The sequence below is a fragment of the Bombus impatiens genome, unplaced genomic scaffold (genome assembly GCF_000188095.3).
Source record: "Bombus impatiens unplaced genomic scaffold, BIMP_2.2 scf_0113, whole genome shotgun sequence".
Lineage (NCBI taxonomy): Eukaryota > Metazoa > Arthropoda > Insecta > Hymenoptera > Apidae > Bombus > Bombus impatiens.
Genome location: NT_176532.1, coordinates 900,631 through 928,547, shown reverse-complemented (window position 1 = coordinate 928,547; position 27,917 = coordinate 900,631). Strand labels below are relative to the sequence as shown.

Here is a 27,917-nt window from a genome sequence, read left to right as displayed (position 1 = left end):
GGGCGGGGGCGGGGGGGGGGGGGGGGGGGGGGGGGTAGTCAATGCTGTTTTCTTGTTGCGCGAGTTTGCGAACGTCGGACAATCTCGAAATTGCGGAACATATCAATACGGAGATGTGCGCTTAGCTATGTGAACGTATTTAAAAAGATGATGTTAGGACGACGAATGGAAACGAACCTCGCTCTGCCTTTTCTGACGTAGTTGCAATAAAATTTGCATTTTATTATCGGGATTCGTTCCGTAGATATTGACGCCTGATTCTCCCTCTCTAAACGGCAGTTCGCATTTGAATATCGCACAGATTGTTTTTTTTTCCGCATAGTACTTTACACATTATATATATATATATGTATATATATATATATATTTTATTCTTTTCCATTTTTACAAAAATTCTTCGCGTAAGAAAAGAAATTACGAATAATATCATCTCGACGCAAGTCTTGTCCGCTACAATCTATACTTAATAATAAATGTCTCTATATGAATAACTAATTTAAAAGAAAAGGGGAAACCTATGAAGGCTCGTGGAAGCACCCTGAATCACTGTATAACAGTCAAGTTCTATCGCTAAGAATCGTCGATAACCGATAGCATTTTGTGACTTACGAATATATCTTTAAACGTAATTACTTTAACTTTTCCGGTCTGTTTTACATTTTGACGAAACAAACACTAAGCAACTCTGTATAATTCTTCATTCCTCGGTGAGCATACAATTCAATATTATACATATCGCTATTCTTTCCGATATCGTACGTGCGTTCCAGTTTGGACTAGTTTCAGCCGTAACGAGATCGCATGGATACACGAGCCAACGTGTATCCATGATCTCGACCTGCGACTTTTTCGGTTCTTTGATTCTCCCGAAGTGCCAACATACACACAGACGCATCATACGTACACCACACACGTACACACAAACATACACGCGAGAGCGATTCTAATAGCTCCTAATTCGAATAGCGTTTCATATTAAACATAACTCTCGTCATCGACGACGGATCTTCCATATCCTAGGTGCCTGGTGGTAACCGAGGCACGAGGTTGAGGAGGCGGACGATAAGGAGGAGGCGGTGGTAAAGACCTTGACCTACCCGCCACTTTGTGTCTGTCCTCCAGATTCATGTGTACCGGTGGCAGATGCCTCAATCTCGGTGGTAGTGGTGGTGGTGTATCCGGCCACGTTCTCTCTTCCTCGTCGTCTTCGTCACCGTACAAATCGATCGCCTCGGCTTGCTTGAACGAGTACAAATCACTCCTCTCTCTCGAATCGTATATCTCGCTCGTTCTGTCCCTATTTCCATAGATGCTACTCTCAGATTCGTATCTCTCCGTACGCGTCGTTTCTTTGTTCACGTATATCTCGCTCTTCACCTTTTTGAACTCGTACAGATCGCTTCCCGAATGGTAGCTACCGTTCTGAGAGACTGGTGACTCGCGATTAACATACATTTCCGACTTGACCTTTTTGAACTCGTTGAACCGTTCCTTCTTGAATTCGTATCTGTCACTGGTCAACGTCGTGTCTCCCGACAGATCCTGCTCCGAATTATGAATGGAGACCCGTTCCGTACAGATGTCCTGTTGCGTAGCTCTTTCGTATTCCGTCCGAAGATCCCGCGTTATGTCCAGTTGCGAACTCCTGTAGATGTCCTTGCAATTCTCCATATTCTCCTTCATGGAATCTTGTCTCAGATACTCCCTACCGTAGATATCCTTCTCATCGAACCTGTCTTTACGATGATCGTGCTCGTCCAACTTTGTTCTTGGCGTTCTCTTCAGTTGAGCCCTCAGCCAATCTTGTCTCTGAAAATTCGGATTAGGGTAACCGATGCCGCTCTTCTCCTCCCTGAAATTATGCTCAACGGCGCTCGTGTGATGATTATTTGCCGCGTAGCCGTTCATTCGCTCTTCCCATCCACCGTAGACACGGATATACGACTTGCTGGTAGACTTGTCCTCTTTGGTCAGAGACTTGTCGAAGCTGGATGACGAGGCATTCGCGGCAGAGTCCTCGGATCCCACCGGAGACTCTGGGATGAACAGCTGACAATCCGACAGGGTCAGACCAGAATCTCTTGAAAGAGACATGTGGTCTTTACGCGGTGGTTCCGTCAGGTCCAGGCTGTCCAGAGAAAGCCCACCTGCTGCAACGAGAGAAATTCCTCAGTGGACTGAACACTTACATAAACTGAATACCAAACGAACAGATGCATGCTTCGCTTCTGATTCACAGAGTAAAAAAAGAAAGAAGAATTAAAGAAAAAGACGAAGAAGAAGAAGAAGGAGGAGGAGAAGAAGAAGAAAGATAAAGCAAAGTGCTCACAGTGAAGGCTATCGGTGCTTTCTTCGGCTCCACTGTCGCTGCGTTCCTCCCCAAAGAGCTGCGTGACGCCCTCTCCAAACAGGACTTCACAATGACGAATCAACATCTCCGTCAGTGTAGGGATCGCCCTGCTCTGATTCACCGACGGATTTGGCGACCAGAGTAAGCTTGGTCCACAACACACGCCCAGATTACTGGCACACATGAGATTGTGCTTCGACCGCCGTGCCACATGGTGTAGAACGCAGATCAGATGCGATAGCAGGGTGTAATTCGCTTTGGGCAATCTATCTAAAATACTGAAATCACCATTGTTCGTTAAATATCGCACAAACACAAAGAATTTCTCGTTACTGTAAAACCGTTTGTTCGCTTACTTTTTAATAGTTTGAACAGGATTTGGTGTGTCCAGGCTATCCATCCAGAGGGGAAACAGGTGGGATGTTAGCAAAGGGTCCGGTAAGGATCTCAGAAAGTCTTTAAGGAGAGCTGCCACGGCTATAATTGGAGCATCTTCCAAGCAACTTGGATCTCCAGTAGACTCGATCTGGTCTCGTAGTTCTCGAACGATTCTAACATTCGCCGATTTTCTGAAGATTCCTTGCGTGAATGGTCCCTTGGCGAATAATTGCTGGAGCATTACTAACACAGGTTTGGGCAATCCATTTTCGTCGAGCCTCGATAAATTGACTCCAAACAAACTCGGGTTCAACGAAAGGGATCTCCTCAATAACCCCGTGATCTTGGACTTGTTCTTCTTTACCGGCGATTTTGGTACCGGCCTGAGTATAAAGTGGCACGTATCGTGTCCACTTTTGTTGCAATGCTCCAGATCGAAACCTTCCTCCGCGGACAGCGTGTGTCTTAAATTCGATAGTTTGACGGCGAAAGGCCTCTCGTGTCCTATCAGAGGATACGGCGCCTCGTCGGCAGACGTTCTGGCCCACAGCTGAAAAGGTCCTTGCAGATCCAAGAGACGCGTGGCCAGATTCACACAGGCTGCCGCTGTCATCTCGGATCCCACCATAATCGTCTTACACTGCAAATACCAAGATGGGACGCGGATATAGCTCGCAACACGAATAACAGGATTGCTCGGAGAGAATCGTAATCGTGCGCAACACAGACATAAGGTAAAGAGAATACGTGCTGGTACACGCGATTATAGTTATTAGGGGTTACGCGAGAGTATGCGTTCACGTTGACCGCAGCTTCTGGCAAACGATAGGCGCTCGCGTGTTCTCTAATAGAGGTGTCGAGCGGCGCGTGTATTTAAATACGACGCGCTGGTCGATAATGAACCTCGACCGGAGGAGCGAACACGTCGTACAAAGGCCGCGAGATAGAAGGAGGGTCTTTTTAGTAGAACCGATCCACTCCAGCGTTGACGTCAATGATATAAAAGGGGCATCTGAAAGAAGAATGCCTCCAGGAAGGTCAAGCGATCGAACTACGGTCTCTCTTGGAGCGCTACGATGTGCAAAGAATGGACCGTGAAGGCGTGACCGCGTGTATCTCCCTCTCGTTCGGCTTTGAATACGCGTATGCGACTGTATATTGCGCGCAACGACGGAGAGCAGTATGCAGTACTTACGTATTCCGTGTTCGTGTCACTGTCGTGATACACGACTTGAATGTTCGTGTCGGGCGGCTCCTTCATACTCTCCTCTCGTACGAGTTCGGTCAAACGTCCCCACCAGAGATCCCTCGCTGCAGCAGTCCTGAAAGAAACGAATAAACGTTTGTGTGATGCGCGATGTCGCGATAAAGCCGACACCTCGACGGTTAATCGAACGATATATCTCTTTGCCGCCACCCTCGAGCGGTTTCTCGTTTGCGAGTTTATTGCGCCACTAAAAGAATTCTGGCTGGAACCTCGAAGCGACGCGGAGTCGCGACGTCATTACGAGTCCAGGTAGGGTGTAAAGAAACGTGAAAAGGGTGCAATAACACAAGAGAACGAGATACCAACAGCGTGGATAAGGCACGTGTAAAGCATCGGCAGGCACGTACATAAAAGTTGCGACGACGTTCGTAGTGGGCCAGCCGAGGACGAAGCTCGTTTCCTGAGATTTGCTCGTTTCGGCCACATCCTCTATGTGCCCGGCAGTTAGCCATAGCTCGCTCATTCTTACGGATTGTTTCAGCTTAAAGTTACCGCCGCTTCGTGCCTTTGCTATGAGCAATAGGTCGGAGAAGAGAAAAAGGTGTCTGTCCTGGGATTGTACACCCTGTAAATACGGAAAAGAGACTGTATTATTACGGTGAACTTAAACGTAATGTTCGAATTACTATTATGATCACTCACCGTGGTGAATTGTACCGGAGTCTCCAAGAGGAAAGTCCTCGGCGGAGATTTCGGAGCTGGTGAGTTGTTGGACACGTTTAGAGATTTCTGCGACAGCACTCTCGTCAGCCTTCCAGGGTTCCCGCCGTTCCTCTTGCGGATCAGACTCTTCATTTTCTGAAACGAAACAGACCGCGTTGCCGTATAACGAAATCAATAACAAACTCTGCTATATTTGAACAAGGGCAATACCATACACCACTGAGAAGCAAAACAAAATTCCTCCGATTCGACCTAACCGATGCTTTTGGATCGCCGTTATATTTGTTGCACGAAATATCACGCAGGGAATCGACATTGGAAATGGAAAATATCGACGCGATATCGAGCATAGTTGACAAGGAATTAGCATTAAATTATCCATTGGAAGGGGCGCTCTTCTGTCCAGTTACCGTGTTAAAGGGTCACAAAGTAACGACTAATTTTGATGCTCGGATCTAGGACATAAATTATTATCATCCTCGCAGCAGGCGGCTAATAACCGAACGCCAACGTGCCAAGCCGCATTAACATTCGGATGACTGAACAGCATTATTTCACCGGCTCTCTATTCACCGAGAGTGAAGCACCGTTTTTTTTCAGCAAGGAACCCGTTCGAAATTTTCAGCAAGGAACCCGTTTGAAATTTTCAGTATATTATTACGGTGAACTTAAACGTAATGTTCGAATTACTATTATGATCACTCACCGTGGTGAATTGTACCGGAGTCTCCAAGAGGAAAGTCCTCGGCGGAGATTTCGGAGCTGGTGAGTTGTTGGACACGTTTAGAGATTTCTGCGACAGCACTCTCGTCAGCCTTCCAGGGTTCCCGCCGTTCCTCTTGCGGATCAGACTCTTCATTTTCTGAAACGAAACAGACCGCGTTGCCGTATAACGAAATCAATAACAAACTCTGCTATATTTGAACAAGGGCAATACCATACACCACTGAGAAGCAAAACAAAATTCCTCCGATTCGACCTAACCGATGCTTTTGGATCGCCGTTATATTTGTTGCACGAAATATCACGCAGGGAATCGACATTGGAAATGGAAAATATCGACGCGATATCGAGCATAGTTGACAAGGAATTAGCATTAAATTATCCATTGGAAGGGGCGCTCTTCTGTCCAGTTACCGTGTTAAAGGGTCACAAAGTAACGACTAATTTTGATGCTCGGATCTAGGACATAAATTATTATCATCCTCGCAGCAGGCGGCTAATAACCGAACGCCAACGTGCCAAGCCGCATTAACATTCGGATGACTGAACAGCATTATTTCACCGGCTCTCTATTCACCGAGAGGAACCCGTTCGAAATTTTCAGCAAGGAACCCGTTCGAAATTTTCAGCAAAGGCTAGTTCACATTCAACGAAGCTACTGGAAAACAGTAGAAAATACCGATTTATATCGAAGCCGTTTAATAGCAAAATTAAACGACCGTTTACTAGATGTATTGCGACGCAGTTCCAGTCGAGAGATTCCAGCGGATACCAGTTGCTTTTCCCGTGACTTCCGCTGATGTCAAGACGCGCAGAGACGGATGAACGGTTACGCCTGACAAATAACCCTACCAAATATAGCAAGAAGACGACACACGAAATTACAAACGACCACAGGGCAGACTGATTAACATATTTCGCTTTGACGGCGTCGAGAGCCAGATTTGTGTCCCTCGTCGTTCCTTCTTGGCCTTCTTCTGCCTTACGAAATCGATGCTCCTCGTATTCCGTTCTCTCGACTAGGTCGTAACTCGCAGTCGTTTCTCAAACTATCGGTTCTCTACTAATGCTACTGCTTGGTTGTTGCGTTGCATCGAATTATCGTATGTTAATAAATGCCGTGGAAATCCAGGTAAACATACCGATGACTCCAAATGATTCTACGTGCATCGTGAAAGCGTTCTATCATAGTTCTCAGGAATATGCGCACGAATGTGCGGAGCAGCATTGAGAAACTCGAGCACGCGTCCACCTATGCGACCAGTGCAGTGGAACCGTGATCTCACTAGATGCCCCGTAATCCCTGCTCTTGACAATACGTACTCTTTACGCCCAGTATGCAAATTAGACTGCGATACACGTGGGACGATGACACGCCGCACCGCGGCAAACAGTGTTGTCATTCGTAGATACGAATGAAAATCTGTATCACCGACTTGCGTACTTTAATCATTGCGTATGATCAAAAAGGAATTCGAAGGAGAAGAAGAAGAAAACAATCTACTCGAGATCGGCAATACGAAGTATCGAGTCACGATCTAAAGACAAAGCTGAAGACTCGGCGTTTACCATTAGCTTCAAAGATTTATATATCATCTGTCGTCCAATCTGAGAAACGAAGAATTGCAAAGCGAAGCGTCTGAAGCATAAAATAGCTGTTGGATCCGTTGATTCACGAAATACGAATTGTAAAGTCGAGTAGTACGTTAGTTACCGTTTAGAATGGAGAATTTCGACGATGAATATAATTTGCAGCGGAGCTGGACCAGTTTTATGGATTAAGTATGCATATTTCCGGGTCAAAAAGTACAACACGCTTCCTAGTTAATCCTAGCAACTAAACTAGCAACGCTGTTTTTTCACGATACGTCACATTCATCATACGTGAAAATGGCATAGAAAAAGATTCTGTGGCTTGTGAGATCCGTGGGAAACATCACGCGTGTTGGACGCGCCAGTGTTTTTCACGAGTGCCAGGAAATATGCTGTGGGGTGCTCGTGAGAATCATTGAAACGCATCGTACGATAACGTTCTTTCCTACTTCTCCCATAACTGTTACATTTTTTAAGCAACAAATTTTTTACGCTTTTTTTACTGATTTTCTCTGCGTGTTGGGTAATCGCGATGACGAAGGAAAAAGTTTTATGCGCGAATGTATATGCTAGTAAAGCGCGAAGAAACAGACAAGTACCGTGGTAAGGACATCTCGTTCGTGCAGCCGAAGATTGTCACCAGGAAAGAGTTCCTGGATACGGTGAAGATCGCCCTCGAGCTGACCACGTTGAAGAACGGCGCCACTGCCGACGCTTCCGTTTCCGTTCTCCACTAAGTTTCTTGCCTCCTGGCCTAGGTACCTCTCGTATTCGGCCAGCCTCTGGACCTGCAACATTTAAAAAGCGTTTTCTCGTTAGATTATCTCAGTAAATTGTTTCTCTTTGCATTCTAGATCGTATCATAGATTCGCTAAAATTCTACTATATCTTATTCATACCAGGATTGTGAATGCAGTACGTAGCTTGTTCTCTTAAAAATGACAAAAATATCGATCGATATTGTATTCGATATATTTTTGATGTTTTATCGACGAGGACCATTGTCTATTGGAAAGAAGCCTGACCTATTGGAAATTATCGAATAACAAAACAATATCGAGTATTTCTGTTCTTTCCTGAAGGTATTTTGCATATTTAACAACGATATTCTTAATGACGTATTAGAAAATTAAAAAAAAAAAGATTAAAATATCCAGAAAATTATTCCTTTGCATTACCAACTCTCGCACGCTCTCGTGAAACCAGGCTCGAGTGATCGCATCACAGTAAATCGATGAATTTTGCGCAACACTCTGCGAAATCCCTCTACTTCGCCACAATTACGATAATGTGAAGTTCTAATGGTAAGATTGTGAAAGCAGGAAAAGGAAACCGTTGGGAAACAGGGAGTGTGTTCGTTTTCCCCAGCGATCGACGCACCCAGTTACTCAGTGATATCGTTCGGTGAGTCGTAACGCGAAATGCTGCCGCGGCAAAGAATCGACGCGAACTTTTTCAATCGCGACGATCCGGATAATCGTCGTCCGCGATACATCGAAGCGAGTTATGTAAATTCATGGCGAGTCACCGTTCAATCACGTCGTGCCGTTTCGTTCGAACTAACTCTGCTCGCTGGAACGAACTTCTACCGACTCGCGACCACGCGATCGGTTGATTCATTGCTTAATTGCTACGAGGCACGAGCTGTTCGCATCAGCTGTTCGAATTTCCGTTACTGTTTACGATAACCGCCCACGGATTGGCCCAAGCTGTAGACCCGTGCCAACGTCATATTATTGTAAAACTATTTCATTCTCGAACTATGTACGCTCGTGAGTATTAGCTCATTTTTATTTTTAACGCGACTTCGATGATTTCACGTCGATCGTGAACTTCAAATTTTATACGACTGTGGAAATTTGTTAGCATGAAAATAAAATATAGAACTTGATGAAACGATAGTCGATCGTTGAAACATAAGTTTACTTTCGTCTTTCGTGAAATAAATAATTATTCTAAGAATCGGGAGCGGGGGTGTACACGCGAGACATCGACAGAAATATCGTGGTGAATTGCAATTTTCCCTGACTGGTCGATTCGTCAAGGGTAAGTACGCCGACGTTTTTACATTGCTCCGTTTATTATCCGCACCCACACGTGCTTCGAAATTTTCAATTAAAATGCGACCACCGCGGTGCGTACCACCCACACGGAACCGGCTTTCGTAACGAAAGTGTACGTACCACTTCTACGTCCGTGTTCCGCTGCGTGATCGAACCAGGAATCGGATTTGGTATCCATGGTCCATGTACAAACGAGGTAATACGAATCTACTGAAAGCCGGTCAAATCGCGGTTAATCCCACAGAAGGCAGAGGCTTAAGACGAGCCGCTAACGAACCCAAATTTCACTATGTCGTCGATTATTCGATGATCGATCGTCGAGGATTGTGCAATCACTTCGATATTATCATAAGCCAACACGTGTATTCTATAGTAGCCCCTGTGATACAACGAGATAGTGAAATCGGTCGAGTCTACGTCACGTTTGAAGTCGCTGAACGATGTTTCGTCGTTGGCAGAGAATTACTTACGAAACGTGGAAATTCCTCGATGTCTTAGAATTCTGTCAATTGTGCTTTAGCGTTGGAAGAAAATACGCGAAACGACGACTATTTTCTCCCAGCGATATAATTATAAAACGAACGTCTGTATTCGATAAATCAGTTGGAATCGCAGCGATCAAATAGTCGGGTAGCTGGTTATATGGGCGATTTAACAAAAAGCGAGCAATAGAGACGGCTAGGTGATCAAAGAATAGGCTCTATTCGCGATAGACGATCGAGCAAGAGGCGGTTCGTAACGTAAAACAACTTAGAGAAGACAAGGTTAGCCGCGAAAATTGAACTAAATTACAAACACCTGCGAAGAATACGCGGTTAGCGATCTTTCCTCTCGAACTTCAGTGAAAGACGTTTAACTTGAAATTACAGCTGGCTGCCAGCGAATGGTTTGCGGTAACTGTGCGCCCGAGTTGATTACTTCTTAATAAGGTACATAAGTAGTTTAGATAATACTTAGGTAGCGAACTCTTTACAGATTTCAGATTCCCACTCGTAGATGCTGCATCGTTTGATTAATTTAGAGCCTCGCCGTATCGTGGAAACTGCTATACGATCTCAAACGGTGTTTCAAACTCGCAATTGCTTCGATTCGTTCGATCGCAACAAATTCTTCTCACGTTTGGTATACCTACATTCGACGAGTCGGACATGTAACCCTCGTCCATGAACACGTCCACGTACTTGATGAACATCTCGATCTACGAACGTCGATCGTGAAATACGTTTCTGACAACGACACGCGACAACACGCCACGAAAGAAAATATACGGGACAGCTGCGGACGTCGAGAGGGAAGGCGTGACGAGGACCGGTTGCTCGCCTCAGAGCTGCCAGACTGACTACAAGAACGGAGCGAGATTTCGCGCGCAACACATCTCGCCCCGTGATACATCTTTCGCGTGCAATGAATCATCGGACCACCGGAAGTAATCGCTTCCACCTGAGTAGAGGCTGTACCTCGTATGTCACCGCTTTTCTTATCTATGCGCCTTCTCGCGTGACGAGTACCAGCAGACGTGTAGAACGCGTGGCCGAATACGTTTTTTTTTTTCGCCATCATGTTTTTATCGTTTTTTATCGAGATGGAAAGTTTTCTCGAGTGGGCCGACCCGTAGAGAACGATTGGGCGTTCTGTGTCATCGAAAGTTTGTTTTTCCTTCGATGGAAGGCCTTCGCTTTAATCTGCTAATCGAATTAGCTAGGATGTTGCGGAGGAATATTTCGGCGATCGTGGAAAGAATTTTCTGTGGCGAATTTTTTTTTTTAATACATTTAATACATATGGATATTTAATAAATTTAGCCAGGATAGAAATTTGTTAAAAATTCTACAAAATTATCAATTAATCTTTTAACAGATCCGATACATTTAAGAAATTTATGAAAAATTCGTAGTAAATTTATTTTTTAAAAATTCCTTAGGTTTCAAGAATTTTCTATAATACACAAAGTATTTCTCTGCGATATCGCAACAAACCATAATCAACAAAAATCTTCGTAATTACTAATATTAAAAATTATCCGAATATTTTCCCTTTATCATTTAAAAATCCACTCTTCCCAGGATTGTAATAGCGCTTGATAATCAGGGTCACGATGGAATTCGTTCTAATCATAGTTCCTTTTCTTCATTCTCGTTTTACCGACGCTAGTTAGGTTCGCGATAATTGCCGTGTTCGACGTGCTTTACGGGAGTCGGAAAATTTCTCTTTCACGGAGTAATTTTTACAGTTTGACGCTATTGGCATTCTTCGATGCGTATCATCGACCACGAGGCCACATCCAATATCCTCTCTCTTCTCTTTTTTACTCGTTTTCTTTCGTTCCGTTTCCCATCGTCATTGTTCCAACGACACGTACTTTTACGCGGCATTCTTACACCGGCACAGTTTCTGGGCCCGTTTTCGCACACTTTCACCGCGCCACATCGATTATATTCTTAGGAATAGCTGGAACATGGAACGCGGCGTTGTACGCTCGATCGACGATCGATAATCGTTATCGAGTCACGAGCTGGCCCACGTATCACGAGACCGAGTCATACGTACTTATTTTCTTCTATTTCCTCTACAAGCAACGACACATAGTCGCAAAACATTCGTACGAACGTACGAAAGCTTCGAATCGCTTTCTGTACACGATATTCTTCGTTCGATCGAATCAACTGGCCTTTTTGCTCGACCAATGTCGAAACAACTCGATCGATCGAATATACAAGTCGTTCGCGTTAAAACACATCGAACTCCACGTGACGCACTCCAGTTCCCAGACATTTTTCTCAGAGGTTGTTACCGATTCGCTAACAGCCTAATTGAATTCTTTTTTCAACCTTCTGCAGACAGCGTCTAGTACATCGCTAAGAAACACACGGAAACGAGATATTCCGTGACACGTCTGAAATATGTACGTTCGAATTCCAGACGTTGAATACCAATACCAGCAGCTTTCACGATGAAACATTTTATACTCCGTTTCTTTCTTTTTTCGACTAATCCCCATATATTCGAGAATCCTGCGTGTCTTCCAAATAAAAGAGAAGAAACAGCCGTCGTCAGAACCACCGAAATCCTCGATGCCACGGTTCGTATGATTCGTTCCAGGGGCAACAAAGAGTTCCATCCCAATCGCGCCTCGAGATCAGCGAAATAAATACTTCACCGAGCTCGAGTGCTCTTCGGTACAAAGGAACTTCTGCTGGATAGGCCGCAGAAGAAAGAAAGAAAGAGCTATTCTAGGGAAACCGTAGGAAGGTTTCTTCTTGCAGGGTGGCTTTTCGAGGGGTAGGTGTCCTGACCATGCACAAGAGGCTGCTTGTTAATGCAGCTCGACGAGTCTCAGGATGCCTTCGCATATTAATCAGCGGCACAAAGGAGCGACATGTATGTCCTGGGGACTCGCGAGAGCAAAGAAAGCGACGTGTGAAAGAGAGGAAAAAAAATTGGTGAGGTAAGGAACGTACATTTCGTTCCGGAGAGGATTTCGACGGCGCTACAAGCGCCGACCGGTTAAATTATTGCTAATTAGCATAGTAAGCACGCATCGGGGGAAAAAAGGAGATCCAAGAAGTACGTGTACTTTTCTATTCGAGAGAAGTTGCGGCTCGACAAGTCGTGTGTGCGCTCGTAAATCGAGCTTTCTGGCTCCGGGCGTAGAAATCCGATTCCGCGTATTATTCCCGATGCTTTGCACAATCGACGCGTCTACTGTACGTTTATCGCGAGACCGCCGTTTCTATCCACGTCGGGTCGACGTGTGATCTTCCAAACTGCAAAGAGGATTGCGTGCGTGCAGATACTTCTAGCGCAAAATAAAATTCTCGATGACGTAACCCAAATATCTCTACGCGTGTAAAACTTTGTTCGTCGTCTTGGTTTCGAACAATCGTCTTTTATTAACACTCTGTATACGTATGCCAAAAATATGATAATCAACGACACGATAAAACCTGTCAAGAACAAAAGTTAATACTCGTGTAATACTTACGTACGCAAGTACGGAAACGCGATAAAAATAACTGATATATAAAATTTCCAACTATTGTAGTCGGTTCATCGTGAAGAACGGCGACAGCAACCGCACGATACACCGTAGAATCCTTTAACCGTTCCCAGCGATTCTTCTCGAGTGACGAAACCTAGGGAGCCCGTTGCTTTTGTGTCGCGCTGTACAAAGAGGAGAAAAAGCGATCGGGCAGAAGAGGGCTGGCGGCGGTTAATTTGTCGGCCGGCCGGCACGATAATTTGCCCGTCGGGGTGATCAATCATTTAATTAGTCAGCGAGAACGTGCCCGCGGCTGGAAATTGTTCGAACGCGGTGAATGGAAGAGAAAGGTCGCGGGAATCCGCGGTGACGGCCTTTTTGCCTCGGCTCCTCGGCGATACGTCCACGAATGCATACATCAACCGGTGCCTGGAATACGCACGGATATGGTATATATACCTCTTGGTCATCTATCTGGAAGCGTACTTAAACGTATCTACCGTTATACCATGCTCCAATCGACGACCTCGCGACTCCGAGCGTTCGAGCTATTTCTCGACGGACTGTTTACGCCTTTGCGCCGTCCAGAACGCGATTCCAGCCCGGATGACTCTCGATCGACCACTCGGCTGACCTCTCGAGGTCCACCAGCGGGTTCTGATTAACGCGACGTCGGGATAAGAATCGTGAACGAGAATCAAGAGGATGACTGGGTAACGGAGAACTGCTTCTTTCCCTGCGAATTTCACGGGTCAACGTTTCTACGAGCTAGCCAGGTTCGATTGTTATCGTGTTTTCTTCGGGGAGATAACGAGTTTGCTGGTTAATAGAGATCTCTTCCATGAAACGGTTCAATCATGCGATGGTTCCTAGCTTTCTCGCTCCCTACGAGTGTTCTCTGAACTGGTAACCTCTTTGTAGCGTTATTTATCGTCGCGATCTTATCTGCGTTTTCTTCCCTTTCTTTTGGCTTTTATACCGACCACTTTTCTATATCGCATCGTAAAACGAACGCGACGGAGCAGAGCTAAGTGCGACGCGAATGATACGTAGAGCTGCGAATAAGACCAGCGAGATGATACAGGAGCAGAACGGCTACTTTACTCGTACTGCTCGATTAATAGAACCTGACTACTGTGACCGATAATACGCTGCAGGCGAAAATTCGTACGAGAATGAGACGAATATATTCCGTTACGACTAATCGAACCGGAATCTTTCACTTGCCTTCTTTCCAATCTCTGTACGATACTTGGTATATTCGTTACAAAGCTGCCTGTAGAAGAGAATCGAGCTCCGCGACGTCACAATTTTTTTTTAGCGATTGCGGCAATCGCGAACGGCGAATGGAAGTCAACGTGGCCCCGAAGGCTCGACGCAGGCTGGAATAACTTTTTCCATCCAGCATCCCGATGTTACGAGAACGGAGAGCGTGGACGGGTACTACATACGCACACGGAACAAATTGCTGGGAGGCTGACGCAACGTAGAACACCTGTCTGGAAAAGTTACAAAATCCGCTTCCTGTGGCGGTGATTTACGCGGCGACCACGGTTAGATTTACATCCGAGAGAATCGATATCAACAGAAACAAATCTTCCTTCTGTGCGCCATTGGAAACACCGATCGCTGGGTCGATCAATAAAAGGCTCTCTCGCCGAGCGATTCTACTCCAAGAAAACGTTCCGTTCGTTCCTCGTTGGTTTCACGGGTATATCCTTTTATCCTTTGCTTCCTTCTTCGCTCGTTTCTCGCTTGTACGCACGGCTGGCCGATCACGGCGGTTCGTTTATATAACGTAATGGGCATTAATAACACGGCATCGAGGTCAAATCCACGCGGAATGCATAACGCGCGTACGAATGTCGAGGAATGCAACGTGCATTACGTACGATATATAGGCGTGCATAAACGAGCACGTACAAGAGGCACGTTGCAAGAAACGCGAGGATATACGTCGACTACCGAAGGGATTACGAAACACCGTATATCTACCATGGACGATAATTCCGCCGCGATCCAGCTGGCCCCGTCAAGAATATGTAATAACGCGAAAATAAAGCCGAAGATCTCGTGGAGATGTTCGACCGATTCGATCTTATCCGAGGCTGCGTTAATCCTCTTGCGGTCGTCGAATTTTTATCCTTCGATCTTCTTCGAAAAAGATTTTTTTAATTTATCTCGTTTCGTCGTAATATATTTCGAAGTTACGTTTCGTTCAAGTTGTACCACGAATCCAATAAATATATATAGTTATTGTTACACGATATCGATAACTGCATCTTTCGCGAAACTTTATACACGCGTTTACGTTGTACCGGTCGTAAAAATTATTTATACAGCTACATACGGAATACGTGTGCGTTATACGCGCTAATTAAAAAGACGAAAGTATTTTTACCAAACAACATATGTCCTTTTATGTCGTCGAAAAATATTCGATATTTTGTCAAGCGCGTCACCATAAAGTTCGTGTGCACCGAAGGCAAATACCCCGGAGGGTGTCCCATCGATTTCTTCGAAAGAAAGTTCGGTCGTAGCCGTGACGCGCACGGTGAACCTGTTCCTCCGGTCACCGATCCATTGAAACGAGCCTAACGGACGAGGAACACGACGATATACACGCCGACTACCGAGAGCCGGATTACGAAACCTCGACTATCCGCGAGCAACGATAATTCCTCGACGAAGCCACGACACGCTCCTCTGCCCACATTCGCCTTTCGCCATTCGCGTGTGACGCTTTACAGGAACAGAGGAATCTTCTTTGAAAGGGTTCAGCGACGATACAGAACGCGGCTGTACGATCGAATCTTCTCGTCCGTTTCAAAGTCCACGAGTTTTCTTGCCAACATTTCTCCAGTCTACGAGACATTCGGAAAAAGTCGGTTTCTCCTCAATTTCCACGTATCGTGGCAAATATCATCCGTTCGTATCAATCGCTGTAGCTTTCCGCCGATCGCAAAATATTTTATCGATCTCGTCGGGTGTTTCGAAGAGTACGCTGTCTCGAAATCTGTCGGATAGTGCGTGGGTGGATAAGAGGAATCTAAAATCTGGTCGTGGTCCAAGAGAAACAATAGCCACGGAGAGACGATCTCATCGTATTTATTTATTATACCCTTTGCTAATCTGGGTAAAAGACCACGATCGCAAATCCGTAACCACAGAAACGTATGGAACAGTCGAGCTTCTTATAAAAATATCGAACAACATTCCGAAGCGTAAAATATAAGGACGATGCACGTAAGAGGGAAAGATGGTTACTTGGGTCGAAATGAAGCGATTCCAGTAATGGAAGCAGGTGGTCGCGTAAAAATTCACCGGTGCACGATGTTCATTCATTAAGCGCACGCGATGGTAGAGCACGGCGTGTACGGATACAGTTCGCGGCGTATAATAGTAATACTCGAAGCGGTCGAGCGAAGGCAGTGCCAAGCCTTGGCTTAGATTCCACCTTTGTCGCGTACGCTAACTCGCGATCAGTGGCGTAGGGCCGTTCTTAAGTCTCTCTCTCTCTCTCTCTTTCTCTCTCGAATCTTGCTTTGTACGGTACTTTCTCCGCGCAGCGGGATTGTGACACGTAATTGCATACTTTCGTCGACGGGTTATGATGAAAGTTCCAAGCAGAAATCAGCGGTCTTTCGCTTGCCGTACGGTCCTTTCTCGCTGTTTCGCCGAAAACTTATTTCCTATGCCTTTGCAACGAGCAAAGAAAACGGATAAAACGAGCGTAATTTCGATACCAAGGTAACTGGACAACAGCCGAAGAACCAGGAAACGATTGAATTTCTAGCGAAAGACGAGAAAACGCGAAAGACCGCGATTCTACGCCTCTGCGTTTACACGTACACACCTTTACTATTTAGCGGCACTTCGTAATAACAACTGGCAAAGGTATTCGAACCACGACCAAGGAATCTCATTCCGTTCACCTCGATGACGGAATTCCGATAGCGGAGAGGCTGACCGAGCCTCTGTCATGCCTAGAAGCTTCGTGCCGTACCACGATCCTAGCGATTCAACTACAAACGTTCAACCCTGTCGTCCCGGTTTCTAACTAACAATATAATCGATCTCCACCACTCACGTTCGTCTTCCAAGACTTCTTTTCAGATCTACAACCGTCGAGTTAGACACCGAGGCGAACGATTTCACTTCGACTTCCATTCCATTCCATTCTGGAGAAACGCGTCGAACGTTACAATTTGTTGAACGATGTACGATCGATCGTGAGCCGTCTACCTGACGAGAGAGATCCAGGCTTTAATCCCTGACAGGTAGAAGAGTCTTATTAGGCACAACGTATACCGTTAGCCGTTCGGTCGGTAGACGGCGGTGGAAGTCGTGCGACCTAGCGCGTTTCATACGCGACCACGAGAAGTTGGCACGCGTGCGTTTCTTCTAATCGCGTTGGCCAGGTCTGTAACCGATTTTTCGACCTCGAACAACGAAAGTCGCAGCGTGTCGCGTTCGCTAGTCCGATCGCAGGGTACCGCACACAGGTTGTAGGTTAACGGGTTGAAGACAGACGGCCCGTACGTTAACGGCGTAACAACGATAACATTGTCGAGGCACGAGCGTCGCGTGCTTTCTCTTCCAGTCGTTCCATACTCCATACCGAGCCGGGTATCGATCGACCGACAATGGAGACAACAAGACTACTCTTGTAAACATCGACTCGTGATAAACGTTCTGGTAAAAGTTCCGTCTGTCCGATTTGGCGTTGCGTACATTTTTCTGAAAGTTTCTTTCTTTTTTTTTTTTTTTCTGATCGTAGTAAACTAGAAAAGGTCAGAGGTTATGTCGTAAGAAAGGAAAAATACCGGGGAAGTTTAAGAAACAAAGGGGATGCGTTCGATCCCTCCGTAAAAAGTAATCTAATTTGACAACTGAGCGGGGAGAAAGAAAGAATCGAGAAGTTGTGTCGTCGGACAAGGAGAATCGGTGCCGATGAAAGGAATTTGGTGAATGGGAGTGCCACGACTCGTTTTCCACTACAATGGCACTGCCGTAAGAGATAGAGAAGAACTGGAGAAAGAAACAAACTCACTGCATACGGTCCGTGCATCGGGAACCGTGGAATTTCTAGAGATCATAGTCGACAGTTACAACCACGATATCCCAAGGTGATCGAGGAGGATCTGTCGATATCGAAGACGAGCAGAAATTTCGAAACCTACCGAGTAAATTCCCTACAGCGACATCGAAAGTCTTTGACGTCATTCCGTGAAAGAGATGGGACCGATAATTGCGCTTCTCCTGGCAGGCGTCCGACCACACCGCCTACGATTATTCTCTCGCGTGGAAATTCGAGCGCGTTCGAGTCGTAATTCGTGGCAGCGACGCGGTCGTTGATTCGTTCGGAAACCGAAATCGCGTGGAAAGTTCCTCGAAAGATTCATAGCTTTTACTCGCGAGATATTCATTGAGCGACTGGTCCGCTGAAAGAAAAGAGAAAAAGCAACTTCTCCGTAACCTCGTAAATAGCTGTGTTTACGAATTTCTGTCCATCGCGTGTTCGCTCCAAAGACTCGAACATCGTAGCGTCACCGTTAAATTCGATGCGCAGTTGAAACAGTAAAAATGGTGTTTTAATCGTCGGGTATTGTGTACCTCTGACATTTTTCACGCTTCTTACGAGCTGTGCTCACTTTCCATGGAAGAAAAATCGTGCAATTAACGCAACGTCGAAGGTATCGACGAGAGGGACGGGGCGAAAATCGACGAGAAGCAGCAACAACAACAAAAAATCACGATCATGAGGGGAGAGAAAAAAAAAGAGAGGAAGCGCAGCGAGATTGGTCGGAGTAAAGTCAGAAGTTTCACGGTGCAGATCTGCGATAGCGAACTGAACGACGACAGGAACAGGGGAGGAGGGAGAGGTGGGTGTCCTTGAAACATGGTAGTTAACCACCACCAGCATCGACCACGAGGGACCATTACCATCGTCATGGATCTCGTCCAAGGGAAGGGAGCTTCGAACGTAGATTAAGGTGCGTGCACGCGCCCCCATCCACCGATAACGCTATCGAGGCAAAATCAAAGCTTATCTAACTTAATTTTGCCTTTCGTCCAGATCTTCTGCTTATCTTTTTACGATCGTCCAATTATTGGGTTTTGCTGGCGTTCTAAATTTGGGAAATGCGCGTGGGACACTGCCGCGGATTGACAAAACTCTATGCGAGGAAACAATTGAACTTTGATGCTATTCCATTTGGTTGCACGTCTCTACGAACGAACTGGTCAAGTGGAAGGCGCTAAACGAGGAGTTTGCGAACGATCAGTTTCGAGTTCGGGCCTCTCGAACGATAACGATAGCTGTCGAGAGAAACATTGGTTTTGGAGCACCGATTGTCGTTCGTTCGTGAGAAAAAATTAGCCTTTATCGAGCACGCGATACTCGACAGAGGTCGATGTTCGTGCATAAGATAAGAGCTAAAACGGAACGATTACAGGCAGACGCGAGATATTTCTCATTTTGTGATTTTTTTCCTCTTCTTTTCTCGTTTCAGTTTCTCTCAAGCTCGGGTCTAATAAATAACGGGGAGTTTAAAATCAGGAATAAAAAATCTGAACAATGTCCGGGAGAAACAAAGAGGCTAAGGTCTCGATAGAATCGTTGCTGTAAAAATAGATCGCGGAGCGGATCGTTGGTAGAGTCGCGGCACCTTTTTGCACCCGTTCGAGATCGTAAATCGGCTCGTAGCCCGCGGCAGGTAGCAACGATACAATATATAATTATAGTGTAACGTACGATTTAATTCTCGTTCGGGCTCGCGCAAATTATTCGCGCGTGCAACACTCGTCTCGGAGAAGGCCAAGAGGGAAGAGCTGTTCAAAACCAGTCCGGGCCGCGCGAAATTGGACCGAAATTTAAAGGTCCCCCGCGTTCGTCCTCGCCTTTTTCTTCCTCTCGAAAGGTTCTCTTCTCTTTGGAACGCAGCAACACCGAGAGAACGCTTTATGCAAATTTTCTTCGCGAACGCGTTCGACCATGTAGCAAGGTCGTATTTTAACGAAAATATCGACCAGCTTGCCGTTTCGCGTTTCGTACACAGGTGCAAAATTACGCGTAATAGCGGCAGCCCTCGAATCGAACAACTTCTTCTTTCGTATAGACTGCCCTGACGACGAACACTGGAACGACAAAGACCGAGACGACCTCCTGGATGGAGAGACAAAAATTTGGTATTCGACGTGGATTCGTCGTCGAGCGAATGCCGCGAAAGAACGAGCGGATAGAAGAGACGCGGAAATTCTTGCGCTCCACGTCACGCTCTTCCTATTTCAAGAAACGAGCACCGCTTCTGACTACTCTCGGCGACGCGAGGGCTTTGAAGACCGCCAAGACCCTTACCAGGAAATGCACACACGGAGCAAGATAGAGACCAACTTCTATCTCTAGCTGGTCCGCCTCTCTATCCACTCTCCTTCCTCTTACTTCTTTATTACTTCGGTTCCTCCGCCGCCTTCTTCTTCTGCTCTCCGCTCGAGAGAGCTCTTCCTGTTGTTAGTTCGCGGCTCCGAGAATGATTCCTCATTCGTCACGAACAGGTGCGGACTTGATAAACGAAACTGCTTCGGTCGTGGTCTACGTGGAAATTAGTCGCGAGGAAGGAAATAGACGACCGCAATAACCGACCTGACGCGACGCGCCTCTAATCGGATCGAGTTTCGCGCGGATCGTTAACTGTTCGTGATGAAATCGTGTCGAGAGATGCTACTTAGTTGGTGGTAGTCTTGATGTCATCTTGGAAATTCACGTTTCGCTGAGTAAACGATAACTGTATTTTGATTAGGATTCGCGGTACGCGTCGACGGTTTACTAATAAAACCGTAATTCGCCAGACGCTCTTTGGTTCAATCCTTTCAATAATTAAATTCAGTGCTATTTAATTAATCGCCATAGGAAGAGATTGCCAGGGCAATTGAGTATTTCGTAAAACAAATCGTTGTGAAATTTTTTACGGAAAAGTTATACTGCGTTCTCTCGAAATATAACCAAACTTACATAATTTCGAAATTTTAAAATCCCGCGGTCCACGATCGAATCTAATAATCGTTCAATTTAATTTTTTGTCTCCTAAAAGTGGCGTCTCCAAATGAAGTTATCTTCCTGAAGGAGAATTTACAATAAAGAGGAAGAACGTAGACTCTTCGAAGAAAAACTGTTTTGCTTTTAACGCTTTGTATACTCATTGATCTCGTGCACCCTGGTCATGGATTCTCGCATTAGGGGACGTTTACGACGTATAGGACGCGCCGACAGCTGCATAACGCGTCAAGAGAAACACGCGAGAGTGTAGACACGTACAGAGAGAATCGCGGCGCACCGAGTGACTGGCGCCTTTAACGAGCATACTTTTGACATCCTTAAGAGGGATCCTATAAAGCGCGCGAAGGGTCGTGACAACGACCTTGTTGACGTCCGACTAAGGAGAATGGCCCTTAGTCATCGTAGGAATGTCCACTAAACGCATATACGGATGCCGATGCACTTCCTCTATCTGCCAGAAGTTAAAGGAAACGACGCGGTTACGCGTATCAGCTGTGTATCGAATATTCTTAATGGAACCCACGGATTCGTCTTTCGAGTAATGGAGTCGACTATTTTCTTTAGTCCTAATACGTCTAGTGGCATGCCCCAAATTTTCTCTATCTTTTAATAAATCTCGGATGGAATCAAATTCAAAATTCAAAGTGAAAATAAAAAAAAAAGAAAATGAACTTTTACCTTGGCTTTATACCCCGTTGTATATTAAACGAGTACATCGCGAGATATGAAATATTTGTTAAATGTGACGGTGCGAAAGTGAAACGAAGCGTTAACGACGAAGTCTGCACAATAATTTCACGTCTACGTAGTTCACGGAGTAACGAAGATTTAGGATTCTATCAAATAGGATCGCGATGAAAAAACATAGATATTCTAAACAGCATAACGATAACAATAAACGGACGATGAAAGGTGTATCAGGTGGAAGGTGGCGATTCCCGGAAAACGCGTGACAAGACAGCCGGCAGACTGTGCGCGAGGATTGCAGTCAGCATACGGTCAATGCACCAGCCCAGTTTTCAAAATAACTTCAAACGCGCCTATTTGCCTGTCTCGTTTCCACCATACGCCGTCTTCTTCTTTCCCATCGTTTCACGGAATCGAGAATATCCCTCTCGGACATTCGCAGACTGTCTCTTGACCAGGCGCCAAATCGCCCACTTTATATTTGTGCACCGACACGGGAATATGCATAGGCCGATTCTATAATCGTGCGTGGTCTACCAACTGAATCGCTTATAAATACATCACCGAGACTCGGACGTAATTGGAAGAAATTTCTCTGCAATGTGTGCGACTACACGTTTCTCATACAGCTTTTCTTACCTTGTTCCGATTCTTGCTGCAACTTCTTAGTAAGATCCTTGAAGTCCACGAAAAACACTTCGACGTCTTCGCCAGACACATGATTAACACAGTTAATTTTAAGATATAGTTTAGAACATTCTTCTCCTGATAATATTTACGAAAGCTTAATACAATGATATACAACTTTCGCTATCACAAAAATTCCAACTTGTCCGAATATGTCACAAAAATAAAATTCAAAATATAGTTGAAGCACGTTTGCAATAATAATAATTTGAAAATTCGTTGTAATATTCACTTTTATAGCAAATGCTAGTTAAATAATACTACACTGACTAGTTAAAAATAAATTGTTCGTTGGATCGTATATCGCGAAAACAGATTCACGTTCAAATCACACGCGTGTATCGTTAAGGTATTAAGACCGGCTTCGAATGCAACCAACAGGATCGATGCTTCGAAGATCGACTGGCTCACGACTGACAGCCGGGGTTGCGAGGTACCGATTATCGGAGGTGACACTCTGGTGGTCGGTAAAGAAAGTAAACCTACCCCTAAGTCATTAACGTTTACAGTTGGATTTCCTTTCACTCTTTATCTCGGTGACGTAGAGATCTTCAAACTGCTGAGAGCTTATCTATCCTGCTCGGCTTTCAAAACGGTTGAATAATGTTGTTGGCAGTTGGCGGGAATAATAGGGACAAGCCAATAACGTTGATCGCTCGAGAATGCAATCTTATCGATCGCTCGAGACATTCGAAACAATTTTATTCTACGTTTGCAATTCATCTTTGTATCGATCGTTGATGGTCAAAAATATAGTAATTATCGAATTAGGCATTTTTACGATTATAACTAAGGTAATGGATTTTAGGTAAAGATTTGTTTCATACTAATATTCGTATTAATATCAATTTTAAATATTACGGTACGAATACTTTAAATATTTTATATATTTTCGCACACCCTTGCACGTTTACGTTTCTCTCGAATTTTACTACAAAGCATAGAGCGATTTTAAATGGATTTTAACAGTACCTTTCGGCAAATATTATAAACACAGCTGCACGCATTTATTATAAAAGAATGAAACCTTTCCTACAGAATATTTCCTGTGTAAATTTCCCAAATACGAAAGTATTATCAAGAGATAATTAAGAATACAAAGAGACAATCGTATGGAAGAGAGAATATTTATCAGCCTCATAAATATTCAGTACTTTTAACGAACGTGTTAACCAATATCCTGGATAATAAAATCGCATGTAACAATGCCACGACTGTCTAAACAATGGGTCATTTGGAAATTGTTTGTTAAATTTTCTGTATTCACTTGGTCACGTTTATGGCGATCATACCCTTAGAACCCTTCTTATAAGATCCCAGGTCAACTATTATCTGTTTTTGGCTATTACGGTTTGAAGAAACCCTCTTTTATCTGATATGTTCTTCCGCATTATCTTCTTTTATGATCAAATATTTGTTATGAAATTTACTGTATTTTGTTAATCCTTCGATCCGTGTCGGTGCACTCAGATTTTGATTTATGTTACTTGACTTATCGCGTTATCGTATAATAAGTGAATAAATAATACTAGCGTTAATAGAGTAGGTCGATCGATAAATTAACAGCGTATTTGGGGAATATCGGTCACCTCGCACGATCGACTCTCAATTGTCTGGCAGAAGGACAAATATTTCGTGTGCTTCTGTCGGCGTCTTCTCTGTTTATTAAACCACCGAATCGGATAATCTACTCGCGGAATTTATTGAGATATTTCCGTGCTTATTAAATCCTGCTAAGAATCGAAAGAAATATTAAACGCGCTAACGGACAGAGGCATAAATTCTTGAGATACGTAGAAACAGAACTGGAAACATTATATTTAGCGGCAAGAAGCACCTAATAACCCGAATGGCAAAGCCATGGGGCTCGTCTCTCTGTACCAAAGACTCAAAAATACGTTTAACACACGGTGTAAAGAATATTCTTTTCGCGGGTAAGAAAAAGCGATGAAACGGAACGAAAAATGGCCAGAGAGAAACGTTACAACGAGTCACATTTTTCAGCGAGCCTCTGGATGGATGACAGTGTTGCTCGTTTTTCGCGGTTCAGGGTGGCGACGATAATTTCGCCACCTGTCGTCGGTTCTCTTCGTCCGGCTCGTATTATCGTCTTTCCCGGAGTCGAGGGGGTGTGTTTTTTTGATTTCGAAACCGGATACCCTGGATACTCGACGAGAAGCAGCGGGTAAGGGGAAGGACAGGTCGGAACCGGCGCCAAAATAGAAACGCATCGGGGTGAACGCTACAAGTGGGACGTCGTGAAACGAACACACGTCAGTGACGACGACGAACACGAAGGGAGGAAGACGACGAAGAAGAAGAAGAAGAAGGAGAGGCGGAGGAGGAGGAGGAGGAGGAGGAGGAGAAACCGACGAAGAGATGCATCGAAATAACCGAACGACTGGAAGAAGTCCAAGAAGAAGGAGACTGTCTTTGCACGCGCCGGCAAAGAACAAGACAGTGCACGTCATTCACGAGACTCGAACGGTCTCTTCCTCCTTATCGAACGTTTCGCGATTGCGACGTTCCCGTGTGCAAAACACTCGTTCGTCTCGAGACTCTCGTGTCTATATAGAAAATCTATCCGTTGTCGTTTGCGATGTTTTTCCATCGAGCAAATACAATTCGAGTCGACTTGGAATCTGGTTGAATTTTTTACGTAGCAGCGGTGAAAAGGAGCGCAGAAAACGGTTTTCCACGGCGAGAGGTCCGCGTTCGCAGGATAAAAGCGGTCGCTGGTTTCACGCTCTGTTGGAAAACGAACAGAAGACGCGTCCTCGTCTCCGTTGACGAGGGCCGTGTCCACTGTCTTCTACGCGCTCGTTATCGCGAGCCAGCGACCGAGGAGATCGAGATACACGGCTGGACTGCACGGTAGCGGCGTGGTCGTCGAGGAATTCGAAAAAACAATTTCGATAAACACGGTAATGGGACGGCTACGTTTAGCAGTTGAAGGTCCGCGTGGAATTTCAATCGCGTTACGACGCGTCTCCCTCGAATATTTCCACCGTCTTCGATTACCGTTGTTGCACGGAGGGAAACCCTCGACACTCGAGGACTACGGGATGGTTGGCAAACTGTACGATTAAATGGAAATTCCAAGCGAAAGATCAGGTCGTCGACTCACCAGCTCTAGCTCCAGCTTGCGCACGTCGTAGTATCCCTTGTAATATTTGAACCACATCACTTCTCACTTCTCACTTCTCACCCTATCGAGCATGGTAACCACATAAAGGTAACGAGGGGAAAAACTCTTCGAGGATATTAAGAATCCACGATGAAACTTCCTGTATTACGGTCCTGTGTTATAAGTCCTATATTATAGTCTTATATTATAGAATAATCGACGCATATGCAAACACGCAACACACACTACACGCCACCGTGGTCTCGTCGCTTTATCAAAGGCCGTGTAGAAGAGCACTTCCGGCGTGTCAGCGCGCGATCCCGTCTGCGTAGCATCGAACGATGGAATGAAAGAGTGTTCTGTTCGACGGGTTCGCTGGCTAGCTGGTATCGGTGTAGCATAAAGTTGGCGCAAGATAAATAGACGGATTGGAATGGAACGGTGGATCGACGAAGTCAGAAAGAGAGGAAAGAAGCGCGTGATACGATGCACTCGAGGACCTTTGGGAAACTGTTCGCCTCTCGGCATAGCCAACTCGGGGGCCAAGTATAGACGAGGGCTGCTGGTGTACGAGCGCGAGCGTTAGTTACGCTCTTTCCTCCCTGTGTGCGTGCTCGCGAGCTTGCCGTGTATGCACGGGGCCACTAAAATTAATTAGCCGTTTCATCAACGGGACTCCCTGGCGTTCGATCCTTTTTTTCCAGCCACGTGGGATTTCGCGCGACTACGGCACCGCGCTTCTTCTTCGTCTTGCCTCTTCGTCTTCTTTCTAGCGTAAACGCGACACAAAGCGTTACTTGTGTATCCGAACCGGCCTTGCCTGTCAGATTTTTACGATAAATTCTCGTTAGCGTCTAACGAGATAATTAGAGGCGTATACGAGCGAAGTTCGATCGCATGCTACGACTACGTCAGCAGAATTACATTTTAGATTAACTTCTTCCGGATTAACTGCCTATCGACTTCCGCGTGATTCGTTCGAGAATTTGGAAAATTCGTTTATCTAGATATTTCTAAACGTTCCAAGGATATTTTACGCAAGAAAAGTCAGTCCTATTAAGGCTCGTTAGCTTATCTACGCGGCCTAGATCGCGCAGGCTAATCAGGTGTCGGCCGGTGAACCGTGATCGTTCGGTAATCAATTCCTAACGAATGACGAACGAGTTTCTAAGTGGAAAGAACTATGTCAGGGCGAACTGGATTCCGCTAATTTTTCATTACCTTATGAATATTTTTGTGTTTGCGATACGACGATTTTAATGTCAACTCTGTCGCTCAGCGTTTCAACGAGCCTCGTTACCCTTCGTCATCGAGAACGTGCAATTACGCCTACTTTCTCTCCGATATGCGATCGAGTTTACTTTGTATTCTATTCTGTTATGATTCGATTCACTCGCATTTACATGTTATCTTTGCGTGGAGATATTACACATTCGGAAATACCCACATCAGAACAGTGTTTAATTAATTACGACCGGGACTGCGTACTGCATCGGAAATAGTCGCGATGTTTAAATAGGTGGTCGTGAAAATCCAGCAAAAGTATTACCAATTCATATTCGATTATTCGTCGATTCGTAAATGAAATTGTCACGTTCTTCGCACATTGTTCGTGCTTTTAAATATACAAACTTTAATAATGATTTTGAAATGAAATTTTTCCCAAAATATGCTAGCCCCGTCCTTCTATATCGAAGAATGTATTTTGTCTTGAATACAAGATGATCCATAGAATAATCGAAAGCGGAAGAGAAATAAACGCTTGCTGAACAGTTACTTCACACGAAAACCAGAGATCTCGTATGTTCTCTTATGGAGGCGATTCGATAAAACCAGTGCACCGAATCCCCTGGTGCCCCTGCCGCATGGTGCAAAGTTCTTGCAGAAAGAGAGGCTGCCGTTTTATATATAGCCGGTTGCAAGAGCTCGCTCGAATAAAAATATTATCTAGTTGCGCGCATAACGATAACGTTTATCTGGCGCGCGTTTGTCTACGAAATACCATTGATTCGGTTAATTAGAAGATGCTCTGGCTTACATAACGACGTTGCTTCGGCTGAGAAAATCCTGGTGTAGCAGGATTTTCGAACTCGGCCTCTTCCTCGAACCGGCAGGGCTGTTAAAATAAGCTGGTAAAATTATCGTTTTTAACGAAACTACGATTATCTCCCTTTCTAGGAAAGATATTACACTTTTCAAAACATCTTCAGCGTGCATTGCATATCTTTGAAACAACGTTTCTAATTATTTCAACGTTAAATTGATCGGGACGTCAGATTTTATTTGCGTGTTTTTGCCAAATCTCGAAGTTACCAAGATAGAATATTTTAATCGTCAGGAC

At 45.1% G+C, this 27,917-nt stretch overlaps 1 protein-coding gene across 4 annotated transcripts in view; it reads right to left on the bottom strand.

Moving 5' to 3' along the window:
• Nucleotides 1-311: 311 nt before the first annotated feature.
• Nucleotides 312-27,917, bottom strand: part of LOC100746526 (rho GTPase-activating protein 20-like) — a 180,780-nt gene continuing 153,174 nt past the window's right edge. For 2 of the 4 annotated variants that reach the window (XM_003486402.4, XM_012380873.3), the window contains 7 exons: nt 7,574-7,762; nt 5,365-5,520; nt 4,343-4,560; nt 3,924-4,050; nt 2,707-3,368; nt 2,330-2,628; nt 312-2,150 (listed from right to left, as the gene is read on the bottom strand). In XM_003486402.4, coding sequence (XP_003486450.1) covers nt 976-2,150; nt 2,330-2,628; nt 2,707-3,368; nt 3,924-4,050; nt 4,343-4,560; nt 5,365-5,520; nt 7,574-7,762 — 2,826 coding nt within the window. In that variant the 3' untranslated portion in view covers nt 312-975. Of the gene's footprint in view, nt 2,151-2,329; nt 2,629-2,706; nt 3,369-3,923; nt 4,051-4,342; nt 4,561-5,364; nt 5,521-7,573; nt 7,763-22,401; nt 22,498-27,917 lie in introns of those variants that run through there. The other 2 variants (XM_033318750.1, XM_012380872.3) reach the window with 2 other exon arrangements.